The sequence below is a fragment of the Chaetura pelagica genome, unplaced genomic scaffold (assembly GCF_000747805.2).
Source record: "Chaetura pelagica isolate M959 unplaced genomic scaffold, ChaPel_1.0 scaffold69, whole genome shotgun sequence".
Taxonomy (NCBI): domain Eukaryota; kingdom Metazoa; phylum Chordata; class Aves; order Apodiformes; family Apodidae; genus Chaetura; species Chaetura pelagica.
In genome coordinates this window covers 6,413,181-6,435,685 of record NW_009970724.1, presented here as the reverse complement: position 1 = coordinate 6,435,685, position 22,505 = coordinate 6,413,181, and the positions used below count along the sequence as shown (strand labels likewise).

Here is a 22,505-nt window from a genome sequence, read left to right as displayed (position 1 = left end):
TAGAGATATTTATATTAAAATATACACACTTGTGTCAACTCATCATGAGGTGAAAGGGAGCACAGGTGTTTGCTGCCTCCTGAAAGGGAACAGTAGAACTTTCAGCTAATATTTTAGGAAACAGACGTTTCCTTTGGGATTACCCTGCCCTGAAAGAGTAATTTTCTCAGGGGTTTACAAGCGGAAAAGCGGCCATCCCTAGTTGAACCTTCTGTCAATGGCTTTTCCACTCTGTGTAATTTACAGTTGTATTTCTTTTCTGTTTAAAGCCAGATCTGTATGTTCCAAATTGCTTTACCAGTTAAATCCACTTGTTCCATTTTCATACCAACTTCCATCTGTTATGTGTCCTTTGCTGCTAGTACATAGCTGGGGTACTACAGGCAAGAATACTTTACAAGTTGTAACTCCAGTTCAGTTCTGATCGGGCTAAAATTAGCAAGGTAGTTAATAGTGGCCACTAGTTTTCTTTCAGTGAATTTTGTTTTAAACATTTTTATGTTACATTCTTGCTGTCTAGCAAGACCTTAATGTTCTTTGCAGCAAAGCAATTATACAGCATATAGCAACCTGGAGAAGCCCATGACTTGTTCTTTGCTAAGCCTTGTAGAAAGACTTGCTTTATTTAAGTCTCAGAACTTCTCTTCACAGCCTCTTCTACCTGTATTCCTGATGAGAGAGAAGAAGCTTAATATAGTCAATTTAATCAAGAAAGACTAAATTATATTTGAGCAGATTTTGTCTGGTTGAGGAAGGACAGTTACGACACCAGTCTCCAAAGTCTAAAGATGAAATTCTGTGAGTGTGAGTCCCAGTTCTGCTGAAATTAGTCAGGAGAGAACCTTGCCTTTTCTTTGTCTCCTTAATATGATTTTAAAGTGAAATTGAAATGTGTTTGATTCTTGGATTGTGACTTTTTTCTCAGCATTAATGGCTATAGAAGTTCATAGGGATTCTGCTTACCATGCTAGCATTTGTTTTAATAATCAACAGTGTATTTTCAGATATCAATTTATAAATACACTTGCTTCAAATGGGGATATTTAAAATTACTATCCTGTACATTTCTGAGTGCCCATATTTTGGTAATTTCATCCCAATTTCTGTATTTATCTTTTAAAAATAAAATATTTACAGTGTTTTGTTTCAATCATTTTAGGGAAAGCCAGGACAGAGAGGTTATGTAGGTGATCCTGGGCCAGAAGGTTTAAAGGTAAGGAATGATTTTATCTATGAAATAAAATGTGTTTGGAGTATCAACTGTGTACAAATTCACACATGCTTCTATGTAATATAAATATATATCATACTGGTGATTCTGCTTCCTTGCAAATTCTTATTTTGGAAAAGAAGGAAAATAATGCAACTGTAGGAGACAGGGATGTGTGGGCAGGGAGTACCTTCTAAACTGAGATCTAGCTGCCAGGGGATGTGGGTGTGGCTGGGCCATGGGACAAGAAGGGACCCAGGGCAGTTTATGCAGTGGCAGGATTTCAAGGGTATGAGGCGGGAGATAAGTTGAAGTGCTGCAGTTTGAAAAAGGAGCTTGTAGCAGCAGGATTTCTCAGTGCTGAGTTGCAATCTGAGTAAACAGTACACAGATTACTGTTCATCAGGGCTCTGAGATTGTAGTCATAGCTAGGTAATTAATAGTGCATATACACCCAGCTCCCACTTGCAAATTATGCAGCAAAATGTTCTGGAGTTACCTTGTGTGACTTGCAGGAGTTATTATGGAGAACAGAATTAAATAATATGATACTTAGTGCCAAGCTTTTGGGAGGAGTGAGAGAAGTTTCTTCAATTGTCATTCAAATGTCAGTTTTCCTATTTTATAAAAAAAAATATCAATAATGTGCACTGGTAACATTTACTTTTGAAGGAGTTGTGAAATAATTATGGTAATTCACTGAAAGGAAGATTTAAATAAAATCTAAATAATTCATTTATACTATTTGCTGACTGTGTATTTAGTGAGCCCTTAATGCATAGTTTTCATTTTGCAGGCAAGTCCTAAGGGCATTAGGACATATTTTTACAAAATCAGCCACTGACAAAATTAATTTTTCTGGTTGTTTTTTTTTTACCTTTCAAAGTTTTAATTGGCAGATGTAATTAGGAAAATAAAGAGGTTCCTCGGAAAACAGAGGTCTTCAATCTACACATATGAAAGAAATTACTCTTCTAATGAACTGCATAATCTGTTTTCTACATTTAACAGGGAGAACAAGGAGACCAAGGGAACCTTGGAAAAACTGGTGAAGCAGTAAGCTTGAATTCTCTTTCTTGTTTTATTTTTAATTCTGTGTTTGAGTGTGCTTGAGTTATTTGTTGCAGTAATTTTGTTTCCCTTTCTTTGAAGATGTAGTATGTTGACTATACTTCTGTGGTCTTTCAGAATCATACTATTTAAAGAAATTGCTCGTTTTAATTATTTTCCAGAGTTGATTCTGCTTTTTTTCCTAATAAGTTGAGTGAACATTACAGGTAGTTGTAGGCATCTTCCAAAGCATGGTTAAGAGAGTGAATTAATGATCCTTTTCCAGTTAAATTGTTTGAGAGGGTACATTTAGCCTGAGATGTATTTTGCAGACTTACTGTGTCTACCCTCCATAAAATCACATAGCTCAAGGTGACCTTGAGGTGGCACGTAGTCCATTCTCTACTGCCTAGGCAGGAATAGTTGGCTAACCAGTTATTGAAAAGCTCCAAGAACAAAGGCTCCATGACCCACAGACAGCTCTGGGCTTCTTGATTTTTAAAAAGTTCTTTCAGTTGTGTAACCTGACTCCCTTCTGCTGAAAACAGCACTTTACAAATGATGGTTATTGTGGGCCTCCTTCATGCTTTCTTTTCAGGCTAAAAAGTCCAAATTAATTTAGCTTTTCATGTTTTATAGATAATTTCAGTCACATTCTTACTCTTCTGTAGATGGTTTCCAATTCATCTAAATATCTTTCAGTCCAGCTTACTGCTCAAACTGTTCAGACTGCTGAGAGAAAGGAAAAAATGCTTTTTACAAGCCATATATTCTTGAATACACTTGGCCATTTCTGCAACAGCGTGTTGTTAATCAGTTTATGATCTAGTCTCCAATTCTTTTTTTAAAGTAATTATATTTTACAGTTCTTCCATTGTGGTTGATTTTTACTTGATAACTGTCGTTTAAACAACCTTGCAGATCTCTCTGCTTTATTTCTTACTCAAGTGTTTTACATTAATATATTCTTATTCAGTGCTAAATGAGCTCCATTCTTATAAACTTAATATTCACTAGCTCAAATATATAATAAATGATTATATGTTTCACTGATGATTAAAGAAATAATCATACTAACTACCTAACTGTAGTCTGGGACAAGCTGCAAGAGTAAAATATGCCCGGTGCCAAAAGAGGGAGGGGATGGTGTAGCCCTATTACAGTGTTATAAATGGCCTGTCATTAATTACTACTTCCCTCACATGCTGTTTGGAGAATCTGCATATGATACAGGATGACATGAGATACCTGGGAACTGAAGTGGTTTATAAGCTATTGATACATACTCTTTTTTCACTTTTGGATTGTAGATGAGCTTCACAGACCCTTGATCCTATTGTGCTACTTTTGTATTATTGGCAGCAGAGAACTAATGCCCACCACATTGTCTTTAGGGGGATAATATGTATATATACATATAATCTTGTGGTTAAGGCCAGTAGTAAAACACCAAGAACAGAAGACAACCTTTCAAACACACTCGGCAGAACTCACAGGAAGATCTTTGAAAATCCCTTCCCTTTTCTCACTGCTTTTCCTAAGTAAATTGAAAAGTACTAGCAGGAAGAGAATTATATTTCTTGACTGGAGGAAATGGTTTTCCAGATGTGAGTCCTGATGCAAAATACTTACTTCCGTACACTTTCAATGCAGTTTTTACTTCCACCTTCCCACCAGTGATTTTTCTTGGTATGCAGAGAGAATACAAACTTTTTAATTCACAGATAAATCCACTCCCTGCTTTTCAACATTGGTTCTGATAGCAAACGTGATGACTCCAGAACATCTATGGAATCACACACACACACAAAAAAGTCTAAAAGCAAAAGACAAAGTACAAGAGCAAAGTACAAATGCTGCTAGCTGCTGTGACAGATTATGAGATGGAGCCCAAAAGAAGACAGGGAGTAAAGCCTTATTGATGCCTTTCAAAGTTTTGTTACCAGATGCTTGGTGACATAAAGTACAGAGAGTTTGAACAAATAGCACTCAGTGTGCACTTACTCTACAGTTCTTCAGAGTAAAAGCCAAGGAAAAAGTAAGTACTAAACAGTTCATAGGAAGTCCAATGTCTAATTAAATTGTGTGTGTAGGGTTTCTTCCTTCTTCCTTCCTTCTCCCTTCCCCCACCTTTTTGGCTTATCTAGTGTTTGTTGTTTGTTCATTATCTTTACTGACTTAATTTTTCAAATTACAGAATATGATGCACACTTTTAAGGCTGCAGTCAAAATATAGAACACTGTTTTTATAGCATTAGGGAATCCATCAGAGTATTACAGTTTTCCAGAAGAAAACTAGTGCATTCCCTGAACTAGGTGTCAAAAGAAGCAGTTTTGCAATAATAAATCCTGTAAATGCTGAATTCATAGCAAATCATGACAGGAATCATATGTGTGTGTCTGGTATTCATATCAAAGGGTTGCACAAATATTTTTCTTCTGTTTTGTTCCATTTTACTACTTTTCATGGTATCATCCATCTTGTATCTTTGACTAATACATCTGTCACTGCTGCCTGAAGTGCCAACACAGCTAATGCTTTTCTCTAGTGACTTTTCCAGGTCAATTACTGCTTAATATCTGCTTAGAAAAATACACATGGCAACTGTGCACAAGTAGGAAATTTTCAACAGCAGGAGACTGGACCATGGTGGTTGGTTATTCCATCTAGGAAGATGGGGTATGTGCTGACATACAGCTTTATCAAAAGCCTAGAATCCAACACTTCTTAGGTCACATGAAGCTGCTGACTCCTCAGAGCACGTTTCTGCCAAAGTATTTCTGGGTGTTTGTCCAATGTGGAAACTGAGTAGACTACATTTATAAAATGTTCACTGGGCTCAAAAGCTTGAAATGACACACATATTAATAGATCAGGAATTTGCCTAAGACAGAACTTCAGATGGTATTTCTTAAACATTTCCTACAACAAAAACTCTTTCTCTCCCTACTTTAAAGAGGAAGGTAGGCAGGTTCAGGTGGTGCTGCTTGGCTAAGCAGAGCCCAAAGCTGCAATAGGATCCAGCTCACTGTCCTTTCCTGCAAGATATTGTTAACTGCAGAACCATCATATCCAGTTGAAGAGGGATTGGTTAAGATAAAAGTAATGTACAGCAGGCAGAGCAAGTTTACACTGCTGATGAGACAGAATTTTTTGGAAGTCATGCCAAAGGAAACAACCACTTTAGCTACTGAGAAGATTGCCCTTACATTTGAGAGGAAAAAAATCTCACTTTGCTGATGTATGCAACTGGATTTTGTATGCCTAAAACAAATGCTCTCCAGTGATTCACAGCAAGTATTTGAAACCATCTTCAAGCATCTTATATAAATGACCTGTCTGTGTTGAAGTGATAGGGATGATTTAAGAAAATGATACAAATTGCTCAGCTTTTAAGGCACAAAGTTGAACTCATCTGAATTTAACAGTTGCTTGTCAGGATTGTGTTATGGTTTGGTAATGTTAACCCAGACTGGGCCACACTGAATAACTAAGTGAACGTTAATTCCAGTTCCTCCTTCCCAGCTCCATTACAGAAATTCAGCCCTTAGTCCCTAGACATCTGAATTAGAAATCACTAACATTTATTATATTGAGACAAAGTGCAAGGATAGAACTGTCAGCTGCAGCAAGTACAACTGGTGTTGAAAGGACAAACTAAAATAAGCAGAGTTCACAAACACAAATCCTGGAAAAAAAATCTTCAAAGACCTGGAAAAGTTGTATGTCAGCAAGTTTGCTTAGTTGCAAATAGGTTTTGAAACAGCAGAAGAAAAACCAAGCTGAAATGAGAAATGCTTCCACTACCCTCATTCCTGTCCCTCTCCTCCCTCAAAAAAGTTATGTCCAGGGTACAGTAAAAAAAAAAAAAGTGATATTCAGGCTGTCAGTGACAGCTGCACAGCAGACTGAAAATGGTCAGCCTGTCGGAGCCTGTGGGAAGGCAAGAAAATACTACAGCCAATTTATGTGCCTAGGAGATGTGCTTTTGAGAAGAATTCCCACAAAGCTATTACCACATCTCCTGCAGAGGTAAAAATAAGGTGGATTAGGCACCAGGGATGCTTAATTTATGGAGAATTGAAACTGCAATTACTTTTGAAGAAAAGATTAAATGAGCTTTAACTGGTGTTTGCAGGATGCTCAACAGGAGGAGTTCTTTGATCTATCAGGAAAAGTCTGTGCTTTGGGTATATGCAAACAAGAATTGTAAGCCATAGGCTAGAAGAAAGGTCAATTGAGGCAAATCTTTTTTTCAAAGCTTAGTGAATGCATGGGCATTCCAAGAGCTTCAGAAGAATGGACTGTAGTTCATCTGCTTTCAGAAACCTATTAGATACTGATTAGTGTAAGTTCTGTGAAGATCTTATGGTGAATGGTAATAATGATAGGTGTGTATGCTGTGCTGCTTGTTTTCACCCTCAATGAACTGATACCTTCTGCTGCCGGGTCTTTTCACCAAGAAGCCTGAGGAAACAGGTTACCATTTCTGGAGATTAGATTTTGCAAGCTTTTGTACATTTTCCTTGAAGAACTTCTTGCTGGTAGTGCTCTTCATCCTCTAGTTCCAGCTGCCATGCTACCCCACAGAATATCGCCACCCTCACACCCCTTCAGGTTTTGCAAGTTAGGACTAACACCTTAAATTAGTCAATGCTCCTACCGTAGAGAACAGTGAAAGAGCAGGCTAATCTGTTCTGTGTGGAGTCAGCACACATACAGTGTTTTCACTGTCCTGTTTAGTGTCTGAATTTAACTGAAGTATTTAATGTAATCTAGAGGAACAGTATCTGCACATGGCATCTGTAGTTTGGCTTCCAAGGTTTTACCAGTGGGCACATTGTGCTGCTGCAGTGTCAGCATGTGAATCCTGTGAATGCAAGTGTTGCTCTGCATAATGCTGTCAAACAATTAACCTACCTCACACTGGTTCTCTAAAAATGGAGTGAAACAACAGCTGCAGGGAACAAATATGGTGCATCTCTGCTTTCGCTTACCTTCTCCACTGGCAGTAACAAAGCATAGATTTTAACTCAGATTGTTGCCTCTGGCTGACTATCAAGTAACTTTCTCAACAGGCAGAAAATGGCAGTGAAACAGATGGTCAGATCTGGGTGTCAAAAAGAAGGAAAAAAATAACATCTTTTTGAATATCAATTACCAACACAATCCTGGGTAAAACAGCTACAGATCTTATGGTCACTTCATAACATTCTTAGTAATATGGTTACAAGGGTAGGAAATAGTTTCTAAAGTTTAGAGGTGGAACCACCAACTTGTATAATAAGCAAGGATCACACAACCAAAAACCAGGATCACTATGTGGCATACATACAGCAGTTTGCACAGCTGTCAGCCAATAGCTCCTTAGATGCCAAGGGCTGAGATGGAGCCATTTTCTAGTCTACTTATGCATTTTGATAATTCAGACTAAAGTGCCATTAGAGGCCAAAGGCAGTATTGGTCACTAAGGGATTCAATAATTGAATCTGGCAGTAAACTGTAATTCAACTGGCATCAGTTTGCCTTTTATTCTTTTTTTAGCCTTTCAGACAACCCAAATTACTGGAGTTTCTCTTTTCTGTGAGAATATACGTTCTCCAAAATTGATCCTGCTTCATAGTGGTCTAGAGACAGGGCTTTCTTTAAAACTTCCGGTTAGTTTTACCTGTAAGTGCAGGATACTAACAGCTGCTCCATTCAGTTCATACCTTATCCTGGTACAGTAGTAAGCAAATGTTCTACACAAAGGCTTTATTGAAATTTTTTGGTTTCAAAGTCTATGGTTCACCAATATACTGGTTTTGGTCAGATAAAAATAGAATCACACAAAAGCATTGGTCTGATACAAATTCACCTGAAAGTCTATGACTAGCAGTGTTTTTTATTCCAGAACAGGTGTCCGGAGTCCATGACACCACCTTTCTCACACATCAGCTACCTTTTGTCCTACTGCAGATGGTATGAAGCTCAAATAGCATCCACTGTAAACCATGCTTTCTGCCTTTTTTTCCTAGGCCTGATCTGGGTCACACCACACAAGTTAGAAGCATGCATGCACAGTATTAGGACACCAACATCCAGATGTGTTGGTTTAAAAAAAATCAGTACCATAAGATCTGGCTAACAAAAGAGCTTAGATTAACAGTTGTTTCTTGTATCTTAATTTTTAAAACATTTTGAGTTGTAGGGATATTTTTTCTAACAGCCGAGTCTGAAATAGTAGAATCTGATTTTTTGAGCATGTGCTTTTCTTCCTCCTTCCTACACCCTTGGTTATCTTTAACATAGGTAGTTAGTTTGAATCCTCAAGGATCCTCAAGTAAACTGTGATCTGTTGAAATCAAACCTAATGTTATCTCGTTTGGGGGTTTTTATGAGTACTATGCCAAAATGTATTAAGTCCTTCATGAAGTGTGGAGCTGATAGGGTCTTAAAGAAATGTCTAAGGGGGAGTCTTAAAAAGTAAGCGGAAAACATGACATTGCTGAATGCTGGATCTGAAATGAAGTGATTCAGCACAGATACAGGACAAATTTTAATTAAGATTAATTGGAAATTTAAAAAATGTAGAAAAATATTAATGTGGTAAGATAATATTTTAAAATCATTTATGTCATCTCATTAAATTATGTTGAATAAAAACACTTGAAATTTATTAATTCTAAATAATGCTGGATTGTAAAATTTTCAGTTAACATGGAAGAACATGTTAATGTACAACCTGACAGGTACCTGCTTTCACAGGAATGTTTGGAACCAGTTGAATATTCATTTCTCACTACTAAGCTTTTCAATTGATTACTCCATGCTTGGGTTTGCGTTAAGTATACAATGTGTTTTCAATTATTCAAGTACAGTCCAGTTTCTAACACAGAGCATATGCCCTGGCAAGATGTTTCTTTCTCAGTCATGTGTTAGTTGTGAGATCTGGTCTCTGATTAATTTTCCACAAAAATGCTCCTGTCAAGAAGGTTTCTAAAATGCTGTTATTGTCACTGAAGAGTTTTATGCAAATCCTTGTAAATGAAAGTTTATTGCTATCTTTCTAAAAAGGTTTAAAGCCATTATGTTTTTTAAAAAAATATTTCAGGTGTTTTTAGTCTAGTTTTCTGTTGCCTTATACATTCAATTTGATTTTTGGAACCCACCACTGCTTCCCAAAGGGTTGAAGGGATTCTGGAAGACACTGACTCAACAAACTTGCTTTGGATTGTGAGCATTTTCTTATGTAAGAAGCAGAGAGTTGAAACATCAGTCTAGTCTTAGTGGCTTGTCTCTAAAATAAATCAATTGAAATCCAGGATTTGAGGATGATCTATAAGAAAGTCTATAGGGAAAATAGCATTTTATGGTCAATGTATTAATGGAATACATTGTGCTTGGCTCTCTGATTCCACTTTGTTTTTACTATATACTATGAATGATTTTAAGGATCAGAATTATCTTCCTAATTAAGTTTTTTTTCATCTTTTGCCTCTGCATGTACCTGTCCTAGCTTTATTTCAGTCTTGGCACTTGTCCCCTGTTTTGAATGGAGGAGTGGAAGAAGATTTAGTTAACCTATTGTGAACTATATTCCCTATGCTCCTATGGAAGTCCCTATTGCCTTTATCATTTCAGTGACTTCAATTTTTGATATCACGACTATTTTTATGCTTCCATACACAGCTGCTTTCACTCATGCAGAGGTTTCTTTTCCCATCTTTTATATCAATAAAAATCCACTCTCTTAGTGTTTTGCTTGTAAACTTTTTCACTTCAGAGGAATAGCCAGTGTCTAGGGAACTTGCTACTTAACAGTCAACTTCTGTCCTTGCTCTGGAAAGTGCTGTAGGCTAGACCTACCGTGCTGCATATTCACCATCACTGCTTCCTAGTCATTCCTTCTCTTTCAGACCAGAGCAACTTAGACAGAAAGACAATACTTTTGAATTAAAAAAGGGCAGGGGCTGTATAGTGAATGCTTCACTGCCAGTACAAGGCACAGCTATCGATCTTTCTAATCAGCATCTTCAGACCTGTAAACAGTGTGGCATTGGCCAGGAGATCAGATGTGCCTCTCTGGAAGGAGAATAGGTCTGAGTTACATCTTGGCTCTGATTATGTCTTCTGTCCTTTCTGGAATGAGAGAATCAAAGGGATTAATCAAGCCCTTTGAAACCATACCTCCACAACCTTTATCTTGATGAGCAAGAGTACAGGGCAATTCTTTGTCCCACAGATTTCTGCTGAGGCCCACTGGCCATGACTGGTAGCAATGGTAGCTCTCGTTCTGAGATCATCACAAAGTCCCTCATTCCTGCCAGTGACGTCTGGGCATCACCTTAAGTGCCAGTATCACCAGGATGAATCTTTGTCTGCTGCCAAGAGACAGCTCAGTCCTGACATACAATACATGAGTTCTCACACGAGTCCAGCGCCATAGAGATGCCTATTTATCTCTTTAGCCCCTTCCAGAAAGTAGTTTGTGCCAGCATTGTCAGCCTCAAAGGCAGCTGTATCAATGAGTTATTGCAATATATTTAAATGATGAGAGTTCTAGAGGAAAATAGGTCATTACAAGGAGCTTCCATATTTCTGCCATTTTTTATGAGCAGTCATAAACTATTGCTTTTCTTCAAGCCCACTGCTTCATACTTTTCTCAACTGGGGCCTTGCACTATACATGTATTTTTTTCTTCTTGTTTGATAATAAAAGTATTTCAAGCACTTTGGTGTTCCATATGCTGGTACTTGTTCTATCCATTGGAAATTTGTGAGAGAGCCTCAGGAGAGTTAGTTTGTTTCCAAAAGGACTGAAAGTCTCTGATCCCCTGACTTCAAAGGCATTTGGGGCTACAACACTTAAAGGGAAAATTCTGACAACACCTGATCCAATATAAATTTTTGTTCTGACTGGCTTTTATTTTGTTCCACTGAATTTATTCCCCTTGAAATTTGTAGTCAGACTAAAGTGGTAGCAGAGCAATTATCAACTTTAGGTTTGTAAAGCGTCTAGCACTGCAAGACTGAGCTCAGTGGCAGACCTTAGATGGTATCAGTGTGATGATTAAATTAATGTAATTTCTTTTCAAGCAGTAGCCATTTACTGTTGATCATAGAATCATGGAATCATAGAATCCTGATGTCTCTAAATGCCATGATCCTCCTGCATAGATTGTAAGCCAGGTTAGCTTGCACAGTCCTCACTTCCCCACAGGAGCACTTGCACAAATAGACCGGTGGTTCTTGGGGATGAAGAAATGGGCCATGCTCTGCTTCCAGATTGCTGGGGAGCTGCCAACCATGAATTAGTATGGAGGTTGTACTAATAAGTCTGTTTACTGTTTGTACAGGGATCAGCTGGCTTACCTGGAGAAACAGGGCCGTCTGGAAGCCTGGGTGAAAAGGTATAATAATGTATCTGACTAGTCAGCCACAAAATCCAGCTTTGAAAACCATTCGGGTGATAAAATATTCGTGAGATTATTTACCGACCACTGACAAAATCGATGTTTGTGTAGCTATTTCAGAGCACAGGGGTGTAATAAATGTTATTCTAAATCCCATTATTTGAGGTATGCAGCTGGTATTCCTGATTTTACTTGATATTGAATTTAGAGCTGATAGATTTGGTATCTTGTTCATATTATGACAATTGACTATTCACTGCTATTGATTTACAGAAATTATGTGGCATAAATTATACGTATGTTTTACACTAGTTACTGGTTATGTACTGCTGCATAATGAAGAGACAGAAGTAGAACTGTAAAGTTTCTCTGTATGTATTAGCTGAATAAAGAAAACAATATTGTTAGTTTTTTCTGCTGTGCAATAACAGTTGTGTTTATCAAAGCAAAGTTTGGCAGATGTAATGTGCCTAGAACAGTATAAATAACCTAAGTATATTTGACATGGTTTTATTTTTGTGAAGTATTTAAAAACTGAAAAACAGGAAACTACTACTGGACTGCACGTCTGCTTTACTTATAACAACAACATAATTGTCAGAATGATCCAGCACCATTTAAATTTTTTCCCCTCAGGGCTGAATTATTACATCTAGATTGGTGGCAGCTATTTAGACATTTTATTGAGAAAATATTAATAATGTGTTAGAACTTCCATGACATTTTCATTATAATGTATATAACCTACAAAAAGAAATACATCAGTGGAAAGCACTGCTTGTTAAAACCAAAATTTAAACAAGTCTCATATGATTTTAATAACAATATAATCTTAGAATTCAGTGTCAAAGGATTCTTGTTCTTTATAATTACACTTGGCCCAACAAAGATTATGTTGGGATACTGCTACTAGTTTAGCTAGGAAGAAAAAGGCAGTAAAAGACTAATTTATTATAGATTTATCAGCAACTGGAAGCAAGCTTCTTCATGGTGCCATTATTGTTGCCACTGTTATATTGTTTCTGTAGAGTTTATTATCTTCCTCTTTTGCCGATTAAACAGTACAATATAAACCTCCAATGTGGATTTAAAGTGCAAACATAATTATTTTAAATACCTGTCTTTAACAGTATGCAACATAAAATACACCATTATCACAATGCCATGTGTACTATCTGCAATAATAGTGTAACATTTTTATGAGGATAATCTACAGCCAAGCCTGTGTTGGCTGGTTGTTACACAAAATAAAGGTGACAAAGTGTGTAAGGAAGAGACCCTTCCTACTTCCCCTACCCTAATTACTTCTGTAACTGCTGAAGGGCTGGTCTTGCTTTTAGATCTGTGCTTTCCTAATGTGTACTGAAGCGATGAGTAAGAGATGAACTACATTTTCCTTTTTGCTTGTTTGTTGTGATGAATTTTATGGATTAAAGTATAAATGTGAGAGAACAGAGTGAAAAGGGATCTGCTAGCTGCAGTGCATAAAGGCTGATGTACCAAGTCTCTTCTCCAGTGTCCTAGGAAAAGGGAAGACAGACAAGTTCAGTTATATTACCTTTTTGAAAGATGAGTGGGCTTGTAGGAGAATGAGTGAAGAAATTCAACAGAAGTGAAAATTCCTCTGCACTGTTTCTGAAGGATGGTCCCTGAACCAATGGTGTTATGCACTGCAAAAGTGGTTAACTTCAGCAATCAAGTCTCTTGTAGACTAAGGGCTACAATCCTCTTGAAAAACCTCTTGGATTGCTGTGGTATTGTTACTGCAGGCGAGCCTTGTGCAGATATGCCTGGCTCAACAGGTATGGAGCTGGTCAGGAAAAGAGCACTCACTGACATTTTATTTTTAATCTTTCATAAAAGGGAGAGCGAGGCAGCCCAGGACCAGTAGGTCCTCCTGGAGAGAAAGGTGTCATGGTAAGTCACCAATTATGTAGAATGCACAATTGTATTTCTTAAATAAGTGTTTTGCTTTCCAAAAGAGTAGTAAGTTCTCACTCTTCTGACCTTGCAAGCTTTGTGGAAAGGAGTAGTATTTATGAGGTGTTTCTCCTAGGAAGTTTCATTTAGCAGCTTTATCCCCTCTGTGGAAGTGACATTGCAAAGCGATCTGTTGAATGAAGCAGAGGAGCAGTTGCCTTTTTGAAAAGTGGTTCTAAGCAGACTTACATAAAAAAATAAACATAATTAATTGAAAGGAGGGATAAATTAAGGAGGGAAACTAAATTAATTGTCTCCTGTGGACTAGCTTAACACAGGTTATTCTAAGGGACAGACTGGTAACCAGAATCACTTGGTGCCACTCTGGTGGGAGGACTGGCCTGTTGTTACAATAACAATTTTGATAAAACTGTTTAGTCTTTTCTGTATTTATTTCAATTCTAGGGCTACCCAGGACCTACGGGGGGGCCTGGACCTGTGGGACCAGAAGGATTATCTGTAGGTATAGAGTAGTGCTTCAGTGTGACATGAAATGTACTATTTTCAAACTGTCTTTTTGTGCTGTTGAAGCTAAGAATGGTTTCTAATTTGTACTGCAGACTATAAAACTGTCATGAAAATTTACACATCTGGACACAAAGTCTGTTCACCTGCTCTTTACCAGGATGATCCATGAGAGACAGGAAAACTAATTATGTCATTTACTCATCCATTTATAAATCACTCTGTTGAGACAAGTAGAGGAATAGAATTTTTTCAAACATGGTTAATAATTGCACAACACTTTTAATTTATTGGGGCATAATAAATTTTAAATATATTCTTTCCGGGTTTATTTTCATTGTTAATAAAAAAAATATTCTAATTTGCTGTGTATAATTGTGTTACAAGTTGGCTAGCATGGGTCTTGTACAGCAAATCTCAATAAAAAAATATTAGGACTTTTTAATGTAATGTTGCTGAAATACAGGTATCCTTTAGGAATATTGGGATGTTGGACAGAAGTGATTTATTCAACAGTCATACCAATTTCTTTATCAGAATGAAGTTACAGAGTCTGTTATTTAGGTTTTTCTAGATAAATTAGACTGACAAAATTAATTGAATTTGAAACATGAATGAAAGTTATTTGTATTGGTTGCGTTGTGCAGGAACCTTGTAATTTTCAGAAATCTCTGTACAGAAGACAAAGAATAATAAGTTTATTTGACATGTAGGGAGCTTCAGGGAGAAGAGGACCACCAGGACCACAGGGACCTAAGGGAAGAAGAGTAAGTAATATTGCTGTTTCACATTTCTTCAATGTGAATCTGACACGTAACCCATCTACAGTTGCTTCTTTTGAACTCTTGTCTTCCAATCTAAAGCCATTTTTACTGAAATCAGATGATACTTGTATTTTCATGTAGGAAGCGATATGAATCTTTTTTTCTCCTCACATTCCAATTAAATGGGGTTCTGCCATTGATTTCATCTGAAAGCAGGAACAGAACCAAATTACCTTATTTTCAGTATACATAAATATGCAAATGTTGGCATTTATAGCTACCATTGGACTATTTCAATGTTTTAATGGCTGTTTTGTTGTTTTTTTTAATCTGCATGTAATTTGTGTCTTTGGGAAGACAATAAATCACCCAAACATGCTTCTAAGAGAGGAAGAAGCAAAGTCAGAAGATAGCGTATGCTTGAATCTCAAACTTCTGACTGGATTGTCATTGTCATTTCATGCATTTTTGTCATGGGAATGAGAAACATTTTTTTGCTGTATACAAAACACTAGTTAAAACCCACATAAACAAAGAGAGAGACTGTGCACATCAATTTGTATGCATTTGATCACAATGCATAAAATCAGTATCAGTGAAAGTACTGAAGTTTGTGACCTGGGGGTGGTTGACTACATGGTTTTCTTAAACACTTTTCATTCATATTCCTCACCAGGCACTTGCACCTCTTCTCTGGAGTGTTTTTTTTTTGGTCATGTTTTTGCAGTCTGAGCTCAAGGAGCCTGCAGGAAGTGCTTCTACTTTATAGTATAGATGGGTTTGTTTGCACCATGAGCAAGTGTATTCTCAATGGAGCTGGTGAAGAATAGCAGCAAAGATGCACCCTTCTAACATCAGCCTTACTTAGCAGTTTGGCAACATATCCAGGCTCACTATGAGATTTGTATAACTCATACAGGTGGCTGGACCAGTGTGTCTTCACACTGATGCTACCTTCAGGCAGTGCTTACCACTCATTACAGATAAAGTTCCTTAGTCCTTGTCAGTGAGATAATTTTGTTGGCTTATACATGTCATAGGAAACAGAAACTTTTGTTGCCACAGCAAAACACAGTAATAACCTTCCTTTATCATTTGTTATTGTGATGCATATGTTTTCTAAGAAAATACATGGTAAAATTTGACAAGCTGTAAGATCTGCAGGTTTTACTCCGGTTAAAAAATAGGTACATTACAATGTATTTGGATTTGCAATCTCTGTAATACAAAATTGGTTAACTTATATCATAGAATCATGGAATGGTTTGGGTTGGAAGGCACCTAGTTCCAACCTCCCTGCTATGGGCAAGGAAACCTCCCACTATATATTCTTCTGCATTACTTTTTCATGACTGCTAAACTGTTAAACAAGAGATTTGGTAAGGAGTTTTATTAAAACATTTAATATATTCAAAATAATATATCTGAATATATTAAACGTTTTCATATTAATAAAATCTATTTGAAGCTGTTTTGAATATTCATTGTGTTTGGAATATGCAGTATTTGGAACTACAGAGTATTTTCAATAGTTTTAATATTCAAAATATACAAACTTCACATGATTCAAATGAGTCTTCCTTCTTTAGTATGGTTTCCTCCTCCAGAAGAAGAAATCTGTTTTAATTTACCTCTCTGTTCATGGTGCAGTTTGTGAAATATAACATACTAAATGTATAATTCTGTCGAAGTCTGCAATAGTGGTTCTGGGTTACTCTGTATTAGAGAAGCTGCCAGCTGGCAATGCCAAATGCAAGTGTTTGGGGTTTTGGTTTGTTGGTTTGGGTTGTTTTTTTCTGAGTTTCAGACATAGAGTATAATTTATCCCAGACTTCAGTTTCCTTAAATGGGAGAAGCAGTTTTGAGCATATGTCTACATATACTTAGAACTTCTTGTACTTGTCTGAAGTACCTATCAGTAGGAGATTTGTCTGAGTCAGTATTAAGGAATTTTTCTCAGCAGCTCATGGAAAAGGACCTACCCGCCATCATCTGAGAGAAACTGTATGGTCTTCTGAAAATAATCTTATTTTTTTCCTCTCCGTGGATGTGGTTTTTTAAAGCCTATTTAAAAAGGATCTCTTAGTAAAAAAAAATTCTGGAAAATTACTTTGCTAATTTAAAAACAGACACTTTAATATAATAATGACTTATCTGTACAAACAAACACAAAAAAACAGCCAAACAAAAAAACCCCAAAACCTGCAAAATCATATACACTGAACAATATATTTTGATAATTTTACATGCAGAAACAGCAAACACTTCCCACATCTCACAGGTCACCTGCTAATTTTCTGAACCACGTCACAGGTGATCCATCAGTGCCCAGAAATATGTGTTTATTGAGGCCAGTTTATCAGGCAAAACTGAAATGCAGATATATTTGTTTATGTGACATGCCTAACAAAATTCAAAGATAAATCAGCTGCAGAGGGCTAGAATCCACCTCCACTGGTAAGCACAGTGGAGCACTACCAAGAACTGGGGCAAGCAGAAGTGTCCAGCCCCAGGCATCATCTCACAGTGAAGTAGCTCCTGATATGTTCAAAAGGTGCTTCTACAAATGTATTCACTGGAGAGAAGCTCTAAGGGCTCCCACTCTAATAACTAAGGCAGCCTTGTGACAGAGGAGTGAACCTCTGCTTTGGTTTAGAGAAGCAGAGGGAAAAAACAGCCTTTTTATTTCACAGGCAGATTTGAAAATGTAAATCAAAACAGAAATGCAAAGCAGTTGTGAGGCAGAAAAGAAGGTATAGCACCTTGGCACCACTTCTTCAGTGGCCTGATCCAATGAAACGAATGGGTGCCTTACCTTTGGGATTTTAGAAGGAGCATGTCTGAAAGTGAAATACATGCTGAAGTGTTATACTGAATTGGGAAAAAGTGGCATCAGATGAGGACTACACAGAGACAGTCATCTTCACTCTAAAATGATGATATTGGAGCTTCATTTAAAAAGGAAATATCATTGGACCGTATCAGTCCTCCGGAGTTTCACTTTGACTGGTGGCCTGTGGGTTGCAGTGAGGTAGAAGGCCAGCTCAAAAGTAATTTGGTGTAAATAGTTCTCTCTGACATTGGTACTGAACTGCTGCAGGTTGTATTTTTTCATTCCTCTGGACACAGCAATCCTCTGAACTCCTCTGATCCTTCCCTTCTGGAAAGTCCATCTGCCAGCATCACTAGAGTTCAAATCAGAGCCAAGCTACTGAGATGAACTGAGTCCTTCCCTGCAGGCTCTTCTCCCTCCCAGAAGCATCTACTACCTGTTGATTGCTTTTTATAGGGGAAAGAATTATTTTAATTTAGATTATATTTTGAAGGTAGAAGGTAGTTTGTATTTAAGGAATGTCTCATCTTCTGCCAGCTGAGACAGGAATCTTTGAGGGGGTCTGTCTCTGATTTTGGCAGTACACCATGGATTACATTGTGTATAATGAAAGATCACTCAAAATAAATCTCAAATATCCCAAGCTTTGTGGAAGTCCTGGTTTGCAGCTATGTTTTATGCCTTTGACTTTGTCCATTATAACTGGGAATCCTTCATGGAAGGGGGTCTCAGAGCACATTCAGGTCTTCAGGCTCTGTGAACAAACCCCCACTGAAGCCACTGAGAATTTTTCCTTCTCTCAAGACCAAAATATCACATTCCAAGTAGAATATCACATAAGGAAAATATCTGAGGGGCTGTGAAATCTGGGGTGTTATCCCAAGCTCTGATGGCAGGCCTCAGAAAAAAGCACACCACAGTCACTTACAGAAGTTAAATAGAAGCATATGGAAATTTCCCCTTGTTGTGGACTGAAACAAGAACATACCTCATCTTCACAGCTGGAATCTGCAGGAAGTCTTAGGAGCACTGACACTCTACTTCTGCGCTGTCACAGAATAGAATTCCTTCATCTCATAAATTCTGGACCTTTCAGCAACTGGTTTGCATCCAAGATTACCCAGCAGCCTACTTCTGCCTGAGACTATCCAGCTGCTCAGGCTCCAGAACACCCAGGACTTCTAGACAGCTGAAGGCAGGATGTCTAGGTAGTCTACAGAATCTGTCTCTGTCAGAGGATTATGCCAATGAGCATAGTGGTAGCACAGAACTAACTTCCTCAGCTCATCCTCGAGTCTTGATGCACTCCCGCTGGAATCCCACGGAAGATTATCTATTTATTTATTTATTTATTTTTAGTATTAATCTCATGACAATGGAGGGAGAAAACTCTGTTGTAGATACTTCAGTGGCAGAATGACACTCTGGGGGGTGGGAATATCTGCAACTAAAATAAATAATTTCTTCCATGGAAGACAGACAGAAAGATAAAGAGGAGGGGAGAGAGAGAAAGATGTCTGAAAGACATGCTGGTAGTGGTAAAGGTAGCCATGAAACCATTGTTGTTGTTTGCTGATGTATGGAGAAGAAAAACAGTGTCAGTGACTGGTGTAGCTTTTAATTTGAGGAGGAGGTCCTGTATGATGAGATTTATTTTATGTGTGAGACCTAAGCAAAATTCTCAATGGCTGCTAGGAGACTTAGGCAGTTAGTATTCTTCAGCCTGATGTTTAATGTTTTAAAGCTTAAAAGCAATCATTTTTCTGCTTTCGCTTTCCTGGAATGCAGCTCATCAAATTTTTAGTTCAGTTTTGAAAACACAGATAAATTACATAGTCAAGTGGCATAAATTTGGGGTCAGGCAACAACAGATTGTGTATGTCACAGCAAGTAGGTTTATCTCTATTTCAGTTGTGTCTGTACTGGCATGAAGGACCTCAATTACTTCAGAACATGAATGTTATCTTACATACTTCTCACAGCAGCAAATACAATAATTAGAAAAATGTGGTGTGCTTCAGGGTTATGTGAAACAGGTGGCCAGTGTGCTTTGTGATACATCAATAGCTGTGTTTAACTGTCTTAGTTGCTCAAATGAAGTGAGACTAAAATTGATGTTATTTTCTAATATTCTTCCATGTCAACCACCAAAAGAAAGAAGTATCTATATAGTTTGTTATTTTCACTCCTCTTATATTTAGGAGTCAGATGAGAAAGCACAAAAAGAGTTAATTGGTGCTTCTTGTTTTCTTAGATGAACTTTTTCTCACCTTGTTATCCTAGAGCTGTCAATGCAATATTCTGTTTTAGAAACAAAGCTGAACCTGTGCCAAAGAAAAAAATTAGTAGCAGTTGTTTGGCAGCCTTACTCCTCAGTGCTATTGCAACCTAAATTAAATAGCAGCAGGCAAATGATGTGTATATCTCATTCTGTACTAGCTAGAGTAGGAAATGATACAGATCCAACTAATCTGTGCCAATGATGAGTCACACCATACTACTTATATGAATTTTAGGCTGTGCTTCTGTTGTAGTATTAAATTGCCTTTCCCTTGGATTCCTGAACTGTGTTCTGTGGCTGGCTGAAGGCAGGTGTGGCCCAGAGCCAGAAGCTGAGCATCGTGTCACTTTGTGCTACTTTCTTTTCAATTGAATATTATGTAACAGAATTTTTGGTGTTTTGAGTGGTAGGTCTTTTTTCTTGCTTATTAATGATCAAATCAATGATCATAGCAGTGTACTAGTTCCCTCTGATGCCAGCTCAGCCCAGGTGCCACTGGGAATGCTGCTGTGTCTCATCCTCCCATTGCATACTGCTGTAAAGAGCCTGGCTCTGTCTTGAGACTTAACTAGCTCTTGCTTTAAAGAGGTCATTGGTTTTAGGTTGTTATTAACTGGCTTTAATTTTATTTTCTATACTCAAACAGCAATGGTGTTTAGAATTACAGAAATAGAAATAGAAAGCAGAAACTTTTCTTATTCGTTGAAGCTCTATTTCACACTTGACATAAAATTAATATTGGTTTTCATGCTTACAAAATATGTTACCGCTCTCCTAGAGCTTACATTGCATCTTCCTGATGATAGCCAAAAATAATGCATAATTGATATTGCAAATTGCTTGTTCAATATTCAGGGTCCAAGAGGTCTTGATGGTCCTCCAGGAGAACCAGGAACAGAAGGCATTAAGGTGAGTGCTTGCATTTCTCAGGAGCATACAAAACATTGAGATGGACCATAACAGATAAGAAAATAAACAAACAAAAAAAACAACCCAGCATGTCAGAAGCCATAAAGTTCCTTTTAATCCAGGAGGAGATTTGCAAATTTCTGCTACTTTCAGGTACATCCTTGTTATGATACAAGCCCATCTATGCCTGAATCTGCACTTCCTGCAGTTACCCAGCATTTAAACTGACAGCAACTGTGTGCAGCTTATTTAGTAAATGCACACAGAATTCACATGTTTTTTACTTATTAGGGAGAAAGAGGCAATCCAGGAAAGAAAGGAGTTCCTGGGCTTATTGTGAGTATTGGAGCCAATCTTTATAGTAAACCTCAATATGCTTACTGCTAATTTCTGAGCTGTGGTTGGAAATTATCTGAAGCCAGCCTGTCTTTCAATATTTCTTTTTGACCAGGGTAAAGCTGGGAATCCAGGAGAAAGAGGAGATCAGGGTGCACTTGTGAGTATGAAATTATCTAGTACTTGTACCAAAAAAAGTATTCCACAAAATTTCATACTTTGTTTCTCACTCAGATATGAGAGAATTTGTCTACTTTAGAGCAGCTGGAAAACTCCAACAGTACTGTTGGCATTTATTCATACAAAGAACCAGGGGCAAAAGTGACAGTAAGACCAAACATGATCTAAAATGAGTCAGCTAAGATCCTTCCCTACGTAAAAGAAGCTGAGGAAGGTTTTATTCAGTGCTCCCTCACTTGCCACAGGAGCTAGTGATGTGGCAATGTGTGTAAACCAGAAGAAAAGGCTGTACATATTTTTCTGTGTTTCTGAGCAAGCTTTTGAGTAAGCAGAAATAAGAGAGGAAGTAGCTTTTCACAGACTACGAAACAGCTTCTTTCCAATGATTTTTTTTTATTATTATTTTAATCTTCCAGGGTTTGCTTGGACCTCCTGGAACCACAGGAGACAGGGGACCAGTGGGAGAGCCAGTAAGTTGATCCTTACGACTGCTTACAAATTTTTCCACATATTATACTGAAGTCTCTGAAAACTCAAGCTCCATTTTACCCAGATGCAGTATTGCCAGCTGTCGTTAAAGAGGAATCGTGGGGTAATTGTTCCAAAAACTGCAGGGCTAAAGTCTGCCTCCCTTGCTTAACTTGTTCATAAGGAGACCTGTTGGAAGCCCTGTAGTAGCGGGTACTCCGCATAAGAGAGTGTGACAGGCTTGAACCACAATATTGTGTAGCTTTATGCTGCATTGAGGTAGACATCTACGTTATGGGTTATGTAAATGTGACAGTACAGGTCTTAGTGGGGGTTTTTTTCAGGCCATTTTAGGATAGTTATTCAGGAACTCAGGGACCACATCTATTTGGCAGGTTTGATTTTCAAATAAAAAGGATACTGTTATAATAAGCCTCAGACATTCCTCTGCTGGATGGATTCTTCTTCTGATTGTTATTATTTCAAAGCCACGCTCACTTTTATGTGGTTAATATTGTAACAGAAGATCATGCAGAATCTGCAGCAAATACATGCAAAGTGCTGCAAGGTGTAGGCAGGATAGGAATAGTATTGCATAGCCCTCTCTGGGGCTAAATCAGATTAAATAAATAC

At 37.7% G+C, this 22,505-nt stretch overlaps 1 protein-coding gene across 1 annotated transcript in view; it reads left to right on the top strand.

The window, feature by feature from the left end:
* Positions 1–22,505, top strand: part of COL24A1 (collagen, type XXIV, alpha 1) — a 129,173-nt gene that overhangs the window by 68,716 nt on the left and 37,952 nt on the right. The window contains exons 23-32 of the mRNA XM_010006740.1: positions 1,160–1,213; positions 2,222–2,266; positions 11,600–11,653; positions 13,520–13,573; positions 14,042–14,095; positions 14,815–14,868; positions 20,835–20,888; positions 21,180–21,224; positions 21,340–21,384; positions 21,821–21,874. Of these exons, the coding sequence (XP_010005042.1) occupies positions 1,160–1,213; positions 2,222–2,266; positions 11,600–11,653; positions 13,520–13,573; positions 14,042–14,095; positions 14,815–14,868; positions 20,835–20,888; positions 21,180–21,224; positions 21,340–21,384; positions 21,821–21,874 (513 nt within the window). The remainder of the gene's footprint in view (positions 1–1,159; positions 1,214–2,221; positions 2,267–11,599; positions 11,654–13,519; positions 13,574–14,041; positions 14,096–14,814; positions 14,869–20,834; positions 20,889–21,179; positions 21,225–21,339; positions 21,385–21,820; positions 21,875–22,505) is intronic.